Raw genomic sequence first — 15744 nt, forward strand, 5'->3', positions numbered from 1 at the left:
CAATCAAACGTCAGTGATTTAGGATTTTTGTTGCATGCCGTAGCAGGGTTCGTAGCGGGCCTTGAAATCCTTGAATAGCCTTAGATTGTCAAAAAGGAAATTGAAGGCCTTAAATAGCCTTGAATTCAGCATTTTGGTCTTGAAAATTGATTTTAGGACCTTGAATTTCGATAAAGTTGCAGATCTGTAGATTTATGATTTATCTTTTTTGTATTGATGGAAATTTTGATAAGAGCGTGACGATGTCTACTGCATGGTATATAAATCGTATTGATTTCTTTTTTTATCCTTGGAGACCTATGTTGTACAGTAGGTGTCTATTTGAGTTATTGGAGAAAGCCCACTACTTTGTATGATCTACGAGCAATTATCTAAACGTGCTGGAGCGGGGAAATAATAGATAATAATTTAGATACTTGCTCCTAGGTATGATGAATCATTCAGTTGTGTGTGATTATTGCATGTATAGCGCTTTTCACAGAGATGATGTCAATCGACTTGGACCACGGATCTCCTCTGAAATCCCGCCAAAAACATCTGGTTGAAAAAAGTTGTGTTTTCATCATATTTAATAAAGAATTAAGAAATTAAGAAAATTTTCTTTGACATTTCCATCTTAATAGTTTGAAAAATGTAAGTTTTCTCCCATCATTTGAATTCAACCCAATACAGGTTTCACCTTATTTTTTCTGTTATATTTCCAAGATTTTATGTGGAAAATCTGTACTTCAACTAATTAAAAAGTCACTTGTGTAGGCATTCGTTCATTCGCTCAAAATTAAAATAATCAAATTTCGTAAAGTTGCTGTAGTTGGCTGTGTCGGTAAATATCAGTGAATTCGGGTCAGCAATGGTATAATGAACCCTGTTAAAGCTGTTTTGATTGTTTTTGAATGGATGAAGCAAGGAAATATTGTGGTAAAAATGTTTTTCATGGGGGCAAAAAGCCTTGAATGTGCTTCTCAAATAGCCTTGAGTTTTGGTTGGTCTTTAGGCTATGAACCCTGAGTAGGCCACAGTTATCTAATATGTTGCAGATCGGTTATCCTGTGATGTATGTATTCTTTGAAATCGGTTTTCTTTTTGAACTGAATTTTGGATTGTCTAAGATAGGTTTTTGTAGAATTTCGGTGATGATTTAGTTGGGATCAGATTTAGTTGAAAAACTTGCCATGATTTTGGTCTTAGATGTTTGTAGTAGTTGGTTGTTATTATGGTTTTTTGGTAGTTTGTTATGACCAATGCTTCAAATACCTATTCCAGCCTGGGCAAAGGTACTTTTTGCAGAGTGTAATTGATTAGTGTTTTCCAGTGCGTTGGTTTCAGAGTATGGTAAATAATTATCTTAAATGCTGTGTTTGTCCAACATACATCAATAAGTCAGATGTGGGGCAGGCCCTAAGCCTCTGGAATCTATTTCCTAGTATTTCTGTTATCATTATAGTTACTGAAAGAGAAAATACCTGAATTTTAAGCAAGCTCAAATGAATACCTTCGATCTTTCTGCGTATTTTCTTCTTTCCATGATTTCAATGCAAGACATATTTTTCAATCTGGCATGAAATGACTTGTGATCTATAATAATGTCCTAATTTAGTCTACCATTTAGAGTTTTTTTGTCAGTATTGTTTTGTAGTTATTTTTACCCACGTACTTTTCAATAACCATGTATGATTTACATGAGAAAATTCTGCACTGTAATACTATGTATCATAAACAGGATTTAGTCTTGCCTTATGTTGGAAATTTTGAGAAATGCTTTTAAGGGAACACACATACTGTTTTTAGTGAAATCGAGTTGAATATTGCAGTTGGGATTAGAATTATCTTCATTTTAGAATAACCTGGGATTTCACTTTTATAAAAAGGATTGTTGTTTAGCAATGTCAAAAAAACAGGACAAATCATCTGAATCAACTCAAAACCATTCAGCTCGGCGGTCTTTAACTTTAATGCGTGGTGCTGTGGCTTTTTTAATGTCTCGTAAGTATGAGTAAAAATTCACAGAAAAAATAAGCATGTTCTCTCCCTATTTTAAAACCTGTCATAGTAGAAATTCATACTTTAATAGAAATGGCATTTGCCACTTGGCTTATTTATCTTGTAGCTAATTGCAGTTATGTACCAGTAGCGAGGTATCTCATAATTGCGACATATTTTCCTGTAGGCCTATTGTGCTTAGCTATCTTGATATTGTGTAATTTCAGTACTAAGCAATCTGCCAAAGCTCAAGGTTAAACCCATCCCACCCAAACTTTGCTTTATTTCCTCATTTCAAAGGGATAATACTGATATAGGTCTAGTTTGTGATAAGCATGCATTTTGCCTTTGGACTAGACTTATCACTTTCATCTTATCACTAATAAAACATGTCCACCCTATACTTGAGTGCTGAAGATCAAGTGGGGTTATACACCAATGTACTTGCTACTTGTATTGTCAGATTCAACTGAATTTGACGCCAATTCTTTATGTCTTATAAACATTTTAGAGAAATAACTTAAATGATATAGTGAATATTTGAATTTTCTGACTTAAGGAATAGAGTTTTCTTGAAAGCAACATCCACTTCGTACGTCAGTAAGTTTTTACTGTCATCTTTATCATCAGGGATAACTAAGAACTCTTGTAGTCCCTGTACTATACCCGTCAGAGACGTCGTTTTGGAATACATTGAAAAAGTCTTCTGAGTCGCTAGGTGGAATTGTGGTTAGGAGCCACTCTACATTGTTAAATGATTTTAGTCAGCATGTATCATTGAATCGGCAGTAGAATTAAAATCATAGCGTCAATCATTGGAGAAATAGCTCACTTGTGAAAATCTAAGGGAATGGAAAAATCGAGAGGTGGAAATGAAATCAATAATAATCCAGCATTAAACAAGTTTTCAGCTGGTATTTCCGCAAAAGGCAAGAGAAACCAGGTTGATGATACTTCTGAGAAATGCAAAAATGAGGTGGTTGCCGCGCGTCAGCGTGACTCTGAGCGATTCATCAGTCAAGGGGATGAGGAAGATGAAACTGGTCCGATACATCGTCGCGGTCCATCGCGCAGCATCACTAGTTTACATATCAGTCATAACAGTGGGGAGACTGGCACATTTCCACAGCACTATCACCGGCATCGGCGCGTTTCTTCAGCTGGGTTTTTACCACTTTGGCGTGCGCCACATAGTACTCGCCAACAACGCCGTCGGTCTTCAGGTCATGCTCATCATCTACGTAAGGTTATCTTTTTAATCTATTCACACACTCATTACCATCCTATTTGTCTTCTACTCAGGAGTCTGCAACTTTTGACAATATTTAAAACGTTCATCGTTGGACATCACTTAATGTAGAATCCGATTGAAAATGAGGATGATTGGATTCATATTTCTACCTCCAAGGGCTCACATGAAAAATATTATTAACAGTCTAGAGGCCGCGATTGTCCTCCATTTTTTTTTTCAAACTTGCAGGTATGCCAATAGCTCATTGTTCGTCGGAGTTGGCTACAGAAACACCTTTTAAAATTGTTGCTACTGGGGTGCACAATGGAATATGGCCTGCTTCTATTTGATCTCAGTAATTATGGGGAGACACCAATTGAATATGCTCAGTCGCCTAGTTATAGCCTAGTTCGTTCCTATTATCGAATGGCAAATCCAATTCATTATTCATTCAGAGAATGTACATTTTGTCCTACAACTCTCATATTCCATATGAGAATTTTAGGTAACATCATATATGAACATATTTTCCCATGAAAATGTCAAGATGGCTGACTGGTGGCCACCTTTGATTCCAAAAATGTAAAAAAACATAATCTATTCTAATACCTGACAATATGCCAAATAGGCTAACTGCATAAAATATAACAATATATATGTTGGACTTTGTTTTGGGAGGTTGATGTTGGTGTCTTGTTTTAGTGCGTTAATCAGAGATGCTAGTTTTCCGAAAAAATATCCAGAATTCCGGAAATTTAGGATCGCCGATGTCAATTCCGGAAATTGGGTGAGAATTCCTCGTGGCGACCAGTAATGGCACGGACCGTAAAAGCGTTCGTTTGCTTGTACTCGTCGTGGCTTCTGTGTTATTTTATCTTGGTCTCTGTTTCCGAGGACGTTCTGCTACAATGTATATATGTGTGCTTGTTGTGGTATTTGTGCGTGCGTAGGTGGCGGAGCGCCACTGTTGTGACGCCATTTCCAATTAAAAGTCAATTATCTTTACGCGTCGTTGTACATCGTCCCGCTGACGGCCAACAATGTGAAGATGCACGTGGTAATAATTAAGATGATATCTTATAAATATCATCTTAATTATTACCACGTGCGTGCTATGTCCTGAGGCACGCAGCTTTGTAACTTTCTAACAGCCTGCAGCTGTCAAGCGGGACGGTCTGCAAAATGAGCCCGCACGGAAAGATTGTCAGTCGGGAGTCGGCCGATATAAAGGCAATTGACAGCGGTATGAAAAATAAATTTAACTGGCACTGGCTAGAGTGTAAGTAACAGGGACTACTTATCGAACTACATTTGTAAGTTAGACTTAGGTGGTGTGGCGTACTGCGTCGTTTGTAAAGACCAGGTCAAATACGGTAGTGGCGGGAAAAAAGATATTCTTGGTCACCCGGATAGCGCGCGGCATAAGCAGCGAGGGATGTGAAGCACAACGAATGCCTGCCGTCGTATTTTCAGATACCCAGATCGCTCTAGAACGCATTTCCGGCGATGCAAAAACGCAAAAAGACCCCCGTTCTAAATTCCGGAATTTTGGTACTTTGGCCCTAGCATCTCTGGTTAATATGCTTCATGTATTTTTATACGAACCTTCTGTACCAAATATCAAGCCCATCCGAATATTGTTGCATTACAATTTCCCTTCCTGTTTCAAGTTTTGTTGTCATATTCTATGGCATCATAGGACACTTAACCAAAATATGTTTATTTTTGTGGTACACATTGAGAAAAAAAAATTCTCTTATTCAAACTAGTCACATTGGGACAATAAAGGTGTGTTTTATTTGGACACGTTGGATCAAAAATATTAACTTTTTTTTATCACTTTGGGATCGTCGGACAATTTCGGCCAAAAATGTCTGTTTTTGATGGACTGTATTGAATGTCAGATGCATTGGACCTGTAGGATGAAATGATCCACATGTACCAAAAAGAATGTTTTACAGCAATGTAAGAATTATTTACCAGAAATTTTGCGGTAATAGATGAGCAAGGTCTTGCCTTGCTTACTCTTTAAATTCCTCTTTCAAAATTTCTGATTTGAAACAACAAGCACCATTTACAACCACTCACTTTATTACCATTTAGACGCTGACTGAATTGTATAGGGAATGAAATCCAACGTAGACAGTAAATGGAGTAGAATTTGAGGCACACTGAGCCTCAATGCCATTGTAACTCTCATTTATGGGGTGCCTTGTGGGACATTATCTCAAGATTTAATCCATGTTGACTTTTCTTAAATTATATGTTGATAATACAAAGCCTTATAAATGTTGAATTTATCTCAATGCTGATTTCATTTCTAAACCACTGTTGAGATCTTTCTAAATTCACTGTTGAGAATTTTTCAAAACCACTGCTGAGAATTTTGTAAATTCACTGTCAAGATTTATTTTTATATATGTCGAGATTTTTCTATTTCTATGTCGAGATTTTTCTATTGCTATGTCAATATTTTGTTATGTCGAGATTATTTTTTCCACACGGTGCCCCATACTTATTGTACTATAATTTAACCACCATGTATCAAATAATTTCGTATTAAGCTTCACAACTAAGAACTGTACAATAGTTACTTATGATTATGATTAGTTAACAGGTATCTGTGAAAAGACGTTGGCTTAGGCCTATAACTTTTTTTTAGAAAGGTGCCTCTCGATCCTCAAATTCGACCCAGGTCTCACCTTTCCTAGCTGCAATTAGCGACTAAACAAAGAATATACATTCGCATAATATATTTGTGAAAATTGTAGGCCTATACATTTTATGAACAATATATGTGGTTACAATGTTTGAAATTGATATTCAGAAGTAAATATCATTAAGGTAGAGAGCAAATATCATGCATCCATTTGGGTTGTTTGCTTTATGAGTAATTAAACACATTGGCCCTAGTAAACTATATTTAACACTGTAAAGCATTCTAGAACTTGCCTGGGCTAGATCTTGCTTTGATTATCCAAATGTTTCCCTTAAAATGGTTCCAAAACACATTAGCTACTTTTGAATATTCAACCGATATTGTGCCTCTTTTCACTTCTCATGCTTGCACATCTGATAATGTGTAGTTGTAAGAAATCTCAGCATTCTATACTCATCTTTTAAGAATATTGTGAGAAAATTATGATCTAGATTATGAGATGTGAGGATCCAGTTACAGAATCATGAGTTAACATTGACTCAGTCAAGATTGTTGTTTCTAGTTATTTAAACCTAAACTCTGTGATAGGGTTCTTAATTAAAAGTTGTGTAAATACTAGTAACCCATGATATGCATGATTGTCAATTTCTACATTATTCATTTAAATTAAATGTACGTGTACTGTGACTAAAACCCTGAGTGAACCTCAATGCCGTCCTGGACAAGCTCACATTTTATTCACATTCACTTAATGTGAATTCAAATGTCATGACACTCTGCTATACCTGTTTGTCCATCTACCCACACACATGTGTTTAGAGCTTAATATTACAAATACTAGATAGAGAATTCACATTCATAAAGGATTGAGGCCCGGGATATTGTTATATTCATTTTCATTTCCGTAATATGTATGGCAAAGTAAGGGCATCGATCCCTTACTGATATTTTTTCATCTTGAAATATTTTGCTCGTGTGTTGTGGTTATTTGCATTTTGGACAAATGTCGGCTAGACGTCAAAGTAGGATAACTGGGTCAAATGTACCCCAGAACCAGCTATTAACTGTTATCCCTGTAGTTTCTCAACGCAGGGGCTCCATCCGTAAGTTAGTTTTTTTCTAGTCAAATTGCAATGGTCTTAATTCATCTTAAAACTCGTTTGAGTTGTTCCTTTGGATATAGTGTTGGTTACCTGTGATTCTTGAGGATATTTTATCCGCTGGCGATGGGTTAAAACTCATTTTTAAACTTCATATCAATTTAAGATTTAATCTTTTTTGTGAAACTGGTTTGAAACGTAAACAAGTTAAATCGATTTAATTGATTTAATTTTAATCAATTTAAGGAATTTAATCTATTTTGTGAAACTTGGTCTTGAATGTATTTCATATAGATTAAATCTACAGATAGGTACAATAAATCTAATGTATCTTACATTTCTAATATTATATTTGTCAACTTGAGTAAGTAAATGCTTGCAAATGGCTTAAAATGGTGGCCATATTGCGCTTAAAAAACTTTCATAATCGACTTGTTTTGAAAAATATATTGTTGCTATACAATTTGCACATTACTGTGAGTAGGTAGTTCTTATAGCGGATATGAGTCCTCTTAGGGCTATAGAATATTGATTTATTCAATTTTTTTCAGATAAGCTGAAGGGTAAGAAGCGCGATGGTACTCCAGATAAAACTACTACAACTCCAAACCCATCACAAGATTTACTTGAGGAACATTCTTTACCAATGAAAAATGTCATTTACAATGAAGAAATTGCCAGCTTACAAATCAAAGAAGAAGATTTAGCGAAGGTTGTTTTATCGAATCTTTATTTTTGGCCGCTCTTAAAGCATACTGTTCAGAGTTTAAATCCAGCATGATAATTAGTAAATACTGGTAATCACAATTTTAATGAATCGTTGTTGTCATTGAAGTCATTGAGAATGGAAAGCTGTTATTGCTAGTAAGTATGTTACTGTTAGTAACTATGTATACAATGATTATTTCATTGAATTGAATTGAATTTAAATGAATCATGGAAAATGTTATCATTGATATACTGCCGATCCAAGGGGTGTCCCCGCTCGTGCCTCTTATGGTAGGTCTATGCCAATTGCCATATCAATCCATATAACCACTGAGAAGCATTTGTCTTGTTTGTACAAGGCCCAAGTTCAATCCTTGTTAGGGGCCGTGCATAAAGTACGTACGTCCGTAGGGGGGGTTCTTAAAACCGTACAAAAGTGTACAGGGGGAGGGGAGGGGTCAGCTAAAAACGTACATACTTTCCAAGGGGGAGGGTTAATATTAATAGTACGTACTTTGTGCACGAAACATATGTCTGTGGGTAAACCTGTCTTCCTTTAATGTATAGCAAACACTGCCTTAATTGCGAAACAGGTCTCCCTGGGTTTGTTGCATTCAATATATTACATTTGGATCTCGGGAATTCCCCACTTTCAGTCTTTCATTTCGTCGCCATGGAAGATCGTTGATCAACGTCAGCAGGAACTCTGTTGAATCAGGGTGGATTTTGCCTTCTTTAAACCATTATTCCTGAAAATTCTGTTTTACTGGGGGGGGGGGGTTACCCCTAAAAGTATGTACGCAAGGGGGGGTTATAAAAAAACCTACAATGAGCGTACAAGGGGGGAGGGGGGGTTAAAAATACCCGGAAGTCAAGCGTACGTACTTTATGCACGGCCCCCTTATCCTACAAAGTTTAGAAAACCAAATCGAAGATGACCTACTGGCAGCCATATTATGGTCTAATGCCATCTAAGATGGCTGCTGACAATCAGCCTTATTGGGTCCTGGTAAAGGACAGTTTGGCAAGTTAATCCATGCAGTTAACTTCAAATAAACTTCAGATAAATGACCTACGTAGCTCCATCAACTCTTTGCCTGCCAAACATCGCACAGCACTAGTTAATTTAATACCTTTGTCAGTCATTCTATGCAGTCTGCTAGTGACGTCATCTATTGAAATGGTGGCTCAAAGGGCATATTTCCGTCAAATGCACCCTCTGCACTGGTGATTGCTACATTCTGTATTACTCTCAGAAGAAAAACTTCTAATTTGACCTGAAAAAGCAAGACCACATGAACAAAATAAAATCAATTTGATGAAGATATCTCTTCTAGGATGGATGACATCCAAGCTGTCTGTCCAGCAGCCAATTTGGATTCTGAAATGGACATTATAGATTGTGACGACCAAGTTATTCCATACAGTGACTTCAAATTTGATATGAATGATCAATATGACTAGTATATTAGCTGATTAAATTATGTTCTTATGTCATCTAAGATGGTCACTCAGTGGCCATATTTGATTCTGCTAAAGGTCATATTGGGCTTTGATGACTAATTGTCTATATTATATGTACAGATTCGGGAGCCACGTCCACCATCTACAGACAGGAAATGTCCAGCCCCACAGCAGTATACTGTGCGTAAACTTAAACCAGTTTCAGAATGGGATCTACCCAAACCTAAAACGTGAGTTATAATGATGAAAGTTTCAATATTTTTCCCAGTCTTCATTCTGTGTTTGACCCCAACTCTGGTAAACTTTGATCAGTCCCAATTTTGCTGCATAAGTCAGAGTGGACTTTAGTATCAAACTCCTATTATTTTTTGATGCATATAGTGGAGTTTTACCTGTCTTGATTTCCATAGTATTTTTAATTTGATGCTGATAGTATTCACGTTTTGAAACAAGCACCACCTGATGCCCCTGTTAAACCAATTGACCTGTCGAATATCGGAGGTCCAAGACTCGATGCTGAGGGTGAGGTTGTTAGTCACAGTATTCTTGGAAACGTTGATGAATTCATGCATGAAGCTGTGAAACGTGGACATGTTGAGGTAAAATTAAAATGGTTCATGAAGATTTTTTTCTTATGTAATCACCTATAAATCAACCCCTTTTCTTTGGGCAATCACCTATAATATATGCTATGAAAATACCAGATAATCCTTGAAATGAATTTAGATTTGTAATTTGAAGCTCATGACAGAATCTACACAAACATGTAGAAATTTCAAAAATGGTGAAAGATTCTACCATTAATCTTGCCAATCCCAAGTGGACTATCATTCGCGGCCATTCATCCCAAAACTGATCTTATAATCATGTATGAATCCTCGCTCCCTGGATGGGTCGGCTAGGGTTGGGCTTTATCAGGACGCCATCTGGTTAGAATCTGCTGAGGAAGGGTGTGTCTACTCGACAGTGGTTTGCAGCATGGGAGACTGTTAGTGATGTCATCAGATTGACTCTGTAAGGAATGATGTACAATTGGAAAATAATCATACTAACTTTCATTTTATCATAGAACATACCTCTGCCCCAGTCTCAGGCCAGCTCCGAGAGTCAGCTTACTGTGAAATATGAGAAGAAAAAGAAGGTTCAGCTGAGAGCAGCACCACCTATGTTAAACATGAACGAAAGCAATGCTTTGAAAAACTGGCGAGCGAAAATGTTAGAACGTAAACGTCAACAGGGCTACATTTCTAGTATGTTGCACCAGAAATTCAATTCTAAATTCTTAAGATATTTAAAAATCATGCTTAAAACTGCGTGCAACTTAGCTGCCCTTTACTCAAAACCTGAATTTGACTAAAATAGATTGAGCGCATGGTTTGTGATGCCACAAACTGAACGTGTGCTGAATGTGAACTCCACATAGGGTTGGTTTGTGGTTTTGAGAAAATGCCACTACACTGGATGTTTGCTTTTTATGCCCCGGTCTCAACTTTAGCTGATTTAACTACGTCGGTGACATTAACAGCGTAGCGGCAGCAATTTTGTGTACTGGTTTTTTCAAAATTTGTTACACAACTAGGGCATCACTTTGGGCAGAACCCTATTGTAAAATTGGGTCCATTCGATTCAATTTATGGTCACCAGGGCGCGACATGAAAAACAACTTAGTCTAGAGGCCGCAATTGTTCACCACTTTTTCTTTTTTAACTTGGTACACGAGTAGGGCATCACTTGGGGCAGAACCCTATTTTAATTGATTTGATGCGATTCAAATTATGGCCACCAGGGGAAAACAGCCTGGAGGCTGCAACTGTTGATCAATTTTGTTAACGTCGTAAAGATGTTGTCTAATATCATTCTTATAGAAATAATTGTGGCCACGATATTTCCAATGCATTTACCAACACAAAAATAAATCTCAACTGTGTAAATGTGTGTATACAAGCAATGAATTTTTAACTCAGTAAACTTAAAAAGAATTGAAATTTTATGCAGCGTGAGCCTTGCACCCTGCGCTGTGTCTGGAGCGCTTTTCCATCATTAACACTCCACTCACTTTTAATTGCCTGCCATTTTTAGCCTCTTTGACTTAAGTTCCATCGGGCTTGGATGGCATTCACTTTTCACTTGTTCATTCATCAACGAAATCAATCATTTTGGAAGGGTTGAGGGGTTTAATCTTGATTTTTGGTTTATACATGTATTAACCTTAAAATCTGCAGCCAAAAACCTGGCTTGGAATCAAGATGGCTGACTGGTGCCCATTATTGTCAGCCAAAATCAGCGCATTTTAGACATCATTTAGGTTTTTGAGGGAAATTTTGAATATCAGGCCACACCAAGAAATCCTTGTTTCTCGGGCGGGGCAATCACCAAAATGAGTAGGTAGGTACACGTTGTTTGAGCACCTCTCTACCATTTCCAGAGTCAAATGTTGAATCTGATGTAATGAAATATTTTCATGTTGATCTCAGTGCCGACATCACGATTTGATTAATAATAAAAAAAATTTTTACGAGAATGGAAAGCTTTGCAGTCAAGTTGGCCACATACACATTTTTTGAAAGACGTTATTTCATCTATAATTTGAAATAGGGCCGGTAAGCACTTTGTATTTATTTCACAAATAATATTTAAAAAGACGAAATATCGGGTTGGTCGGGCCAGAGAAACAGGGTTTTCTTGCATGTTTTTCAACTGAAATCATTTGCAAAATTATAGCTCATAACGTATTCTGTGATCGTGGTGAGTTTCAAGGTCATTCGTTTCTGTAAATGTTCACCAGGGACATTTGAATATTGAAATTGTCAGATTGATGAGCATTGTGGCGTCCCTGGACCCTTAATTCTTAAACTTGGAAGGTGTTATGGGGAAGGTCGGGTGAATACATTCATTGAAAATTAAGTTTCTCGATCTTCCAATATGGCTGCAATAGCAAACATTTTGAGCTTCTTGTTGGTGCTGTATTCTCTAAAATTTACATGCAATTTCCTTGAACACTGTAGTTATGATTCGATCCATGGATTACAGCTATCAAAATGCCGATTTCTCTTTTTTCAAATGGTCACCAAGGCGGACATCTTGGAATTTCTCGTTAGTGCTGTACATACTTCAAATAAAGTGCAACTTCTTTTCAACTTGGTAGATGTAATGGGGTCGGTCAACTAATAACACCTTAATTGGAAATAAAGTTTCTGGATCTGATTTTGAATTACTGGAATTTTCTTGAAAGTTGGTAGCTATCAATAGCTATGAAGTCCATGGATTACATCAACGAATATTTAGCTTTCTCACTATCCCAAAATAGCAACCTAGGCAGAGACCTTGAATTTCTCATTAGCGCTCTGTAAAATAGAATTTAGACTTGATAGATTTAATGGGGTAAGTTGCTCTTCCAATATGGCCACCACAGTTAACATTTTGAATCTCTTAACAGTGCTCTAGACACTACAAATAATTGGCGATTTTCTTGAAAGTTGGTAGGTATAATGTGCTAAGTGCATGGATTGCACCTATTGAAAATCAGCTATTTTGCTGTCCCAAAATGACCGCCAAGATGGACAACTTAAACTTCTTGTTAGTACTAAACACATAAAGTAACTTGCAATTCTCTTGAAACTTAGAATTTACGATTGGCTATGTCCATGGTTTATACCTGCTGAAAATACAGTTGCTCGCCCTTTTAAAATACCACAATATTTTGATCATACCAGTGCGACACAAATAGTGTTCCACATCTTTCTAGTTTGCTAGTGTTCTGAAGTCAACTAGGCCTATTATCAAAAAATAATTTTGTAATAATAGAAGTGATTGGATAAGGTTGCATGCCAGGCGTCTTTGATTGTGTATAGCTTGTTTTCGTATACTTTAACACATGGTTTCATGTATGTTAGGTGCATGTTTTGTTGCATGTTGCATGTTATTACAGGATTGTTACAGAAACCAGCTGAATCACTGGTGATGAATCGAGGTGATTCTTATCGAAAAGTCGAAGAAGAGCGATACCTTATTGATCGTACTATACCAGCCATAGATTATGGGAAGGGATGTAAGTTTTGAATCAGCGTAAAAATTAACATCTTAACCCTTTCAGTGCTGACTAATCAATACCCTATAGTGCTGGGGAGATAATTTGAAAATTTTGAAAAATTCCACCGTAGTATGTTGAATAACCAGAATACCACTATAGTGCGTATACACCGCTGTGTGGTATATCGTTAGTTAGTAATATTGCACTATGTTTGACAGGTGCTGCCATCTTTCAATAGAGATAAAAACTAATTACTAATTTCATCAATACACCGCAATGCGGTGTACTAGCAAAATCCATCACCGATTCATACACCGCACTGCAGTGTAGATGCACTGAAAGGGTTAACTCTGAACCTTTCTATGCCACACTTTTCTGGGATGAGTTATAAACAAAGGCCTACTTCGATTACTAAAGAGCACAACTTCAGATAGAACACTAATGAGCACAACATAAGATAGAAGAACCTTCTTTATGTTTCATTCTTGGAGAATCAATCACATGTGGAACATGTTTAATCTAAACACTATCACAGGCACCTTCGATGAATACGTAGATCTGTTTCACCAATAAACAATCATGAGTAGAATTGAAATTGAATTTGATTGGTTTTTGTGAATTAATGAATCGCTGGTTACCTTGATACACTTGAAAGGGGCTGATAGCGAAATCTTGTGTATCTAATCACGATAGAACTAGCTACCAAATGTGGATTACAACTCAAAGTTGTATCTTAGCCCACTTCAGGCTTTAGTCCCAGTAGTACTCATTGAGATTATCAAACCAGGACCTTTTGTCCTCTAGTTTGATCCATCAATTATAATACAATTGGTGGTCAACTTTCTCTCATAAGTCATCATTCATTATTGTGGAAAAAGGATTTTTAGAAAGTATCAATAGGTTTTAACTATAGTCTTGATCATAGTTTGTAGCATTATAATACAATTCATCTTCTCACGTGGAATTGGAGTTACCTAGTTATTCGTTCGCTCCCAAGAGGGGTAGCCAAATATTTGACTGTGTACAATTTTTCCTGTTATCTGATACATGTACATATTTTCTAACCACAATCAATTACAAATTTGTACCTCATGACATGCTCTATGATTGTGATAAGGTTCAAGACGATTGAAACCTTTTAAAGGCACATGTAGAAGAGGATTCCAGGCTATCTGAAATTCTTTTCTGGGAAAAGTTCTTGTGCGATTACTGAAAGAATCAGTCAAAAACTTGAGCATGAGATGTCGATCCTACCTCCTTTGTCTTCTTGTCGATCCATTTAAATTGAAATATTTAAGTATCTGTGATTTTTTTGCAGACCGCGTTGGTAGTGAATTTTGGAACCAACAGGAATGTATTGGTGATGATTTGACTGGGATACAGTGAGTGATACTTTGGAAATCAATCTATGATAATTTTGTATCTAAATAATTTTCAGTAATTTCTTCAATCAAACTGAGTCTAGACCTTAGAACTGGATCTAATATCTTGAATATTAGAGAAAACTCAATTAGCTATAATTTTCATGGCAATTCAATATAGCTTTCTCTTTCTGACAGTATGACTTTGAGGCAGACAGACAAAGGTTACCCACCCCCTATTGAACATGTTGGAGTACCAATAACTGTGAAGGAAGAAAAAGGTTTGTTTTCTTGTAGTAAACTACAGTTAATCCCATATTGTATTCAGTAACCAGTTCTGGGTTGAGTTTTGATTTTAAATGAATGAACTAATTCTAACACCAGTCAAACTTGACATGTTCACTGCCACTATATCTGGTTCCACAGTAGCCTCCTGGATCCTGCTGGTTCCACAGTAGCCTCCCGGGACCCGCAAGTTCCACAGAAGTAACATAACTCAATGCGTCGGGCGTTCGTCGGAGATCGTTGCATTTTCGTTTTTGATGAAATGAAATAGAAACGCGAATCAAACTAGTTACTACCGCGGTTCAAATTCAACGCGTCTGGCGCACGCACATCGAATGCACATACGTATTAACAGTAGCTCCCTTCTTTTCAAGTGCAACTTCTTGTGTTTGGATGACTACATGGTAAAATACATGCAGTAACATTATAAATGCCTAATAGGAGCGTTTGAAGTTTCGTCGCACCCACCCATAAGTGTTCAGCGAAACGTGTAATCCTGAAATGGATATTCGTCCCTAAAGGTGTTAGGTTTCTTCTAGGCTGTACCATAGCTGATAATCTTAAAAAAAGACTTTAGGCTTGATTTCTAAATATTTTAACTGACAGAATTGCTGAAAACTCAGGGAGTAAAAAGAGTGTGTTTGTGTACTTTATTTTTTAAAAGAGTCAAATGGAACACTCATTCAACCTAAAATTATATTACAAGTATTGTTCATGAAAGATGTATATAAAGCTGATGCTAAAGGATTAAAGAAAGATGTATTTGAGATGTTTGACATAGATAAAACAGAGTTGTATAAACAAAGCTGTTGTGTAAACAGAGCTGGTAGGTATTGGCGTTGATGGGCATCAGTAAATAGCAGAATCGTGAGTTGCGTGATTTGATCAGTAAATACCAGAATCGCAAGTTGCATGATTTGGTTCGG

General features: G+C 36.8%; 2 protein-coding genes across 9 annotated transcripts in view; both read left to right on the forward strand.

Moving 5' to 3' along the window:
- Positions 1 to 15744, forward strand: part of LOC141910735 (uncharacterized) — a 284387-nt gene that overhangs the window by 29027 nt on the left and 239616 nt on the right. The gene's annotated exons all lie outside the window — the stretch shown is intronic.
- LOC141910731 (MYCBP-associated protein-like) overlaps positions 1 to 15744 on the forward strand; it is a 63401-nt gene that overhangs the window by 20644 nt on the left and 27013 nt on the right. For all 8 annotated transcript variants that reach the window (XM_074801471.1, XM_074801475.1, XM_074801470.1 and 5 more), the window contains 7 exons: positions 7522 to 7682; positions 9263 to 9372; positions 9576 to 9741; positions 10212 to 10392; positions 13071 to 13190; positions 14491 to 14554; positions 14732 to 14814. In XM_074801471.1, the coding sequence (XP_074657572.1) occupies positions 7522 to 7682; positions 9263 to 9372; positions 9576 to 9741; positions 10212 to 10392; positions 13071 to 13190; positions 14491 to 14554; positions 14732 to 14814 (885 nt within the window). The remainder of the gene's footprint in view (positions 1 to 7521; positions 7683 to 9262; positions 9373 to 9575; positions 9742 to 10211; positions 10393 to 13070; positions 13191 to 14490; positions 14555 to 14731; positions 14815 to 15744) is intronic.

This window comes from Tubulanus polymorphus, chromosome 9, assembly GCF_964204645.1.
Source record: "Tubulanus polymorphus chromosome 9, tnTubPoly1.2, whole genome shotgun sequence".
In the NCBI taxonomy this organism is placed as follows: domain Eukaryota; kingdom Metazoa; phylum Nemertea; class Palaeonemertea; order Tubulaniformes; family Tubulanidae; genus Tubulanus; species Tubulanus polymorphus.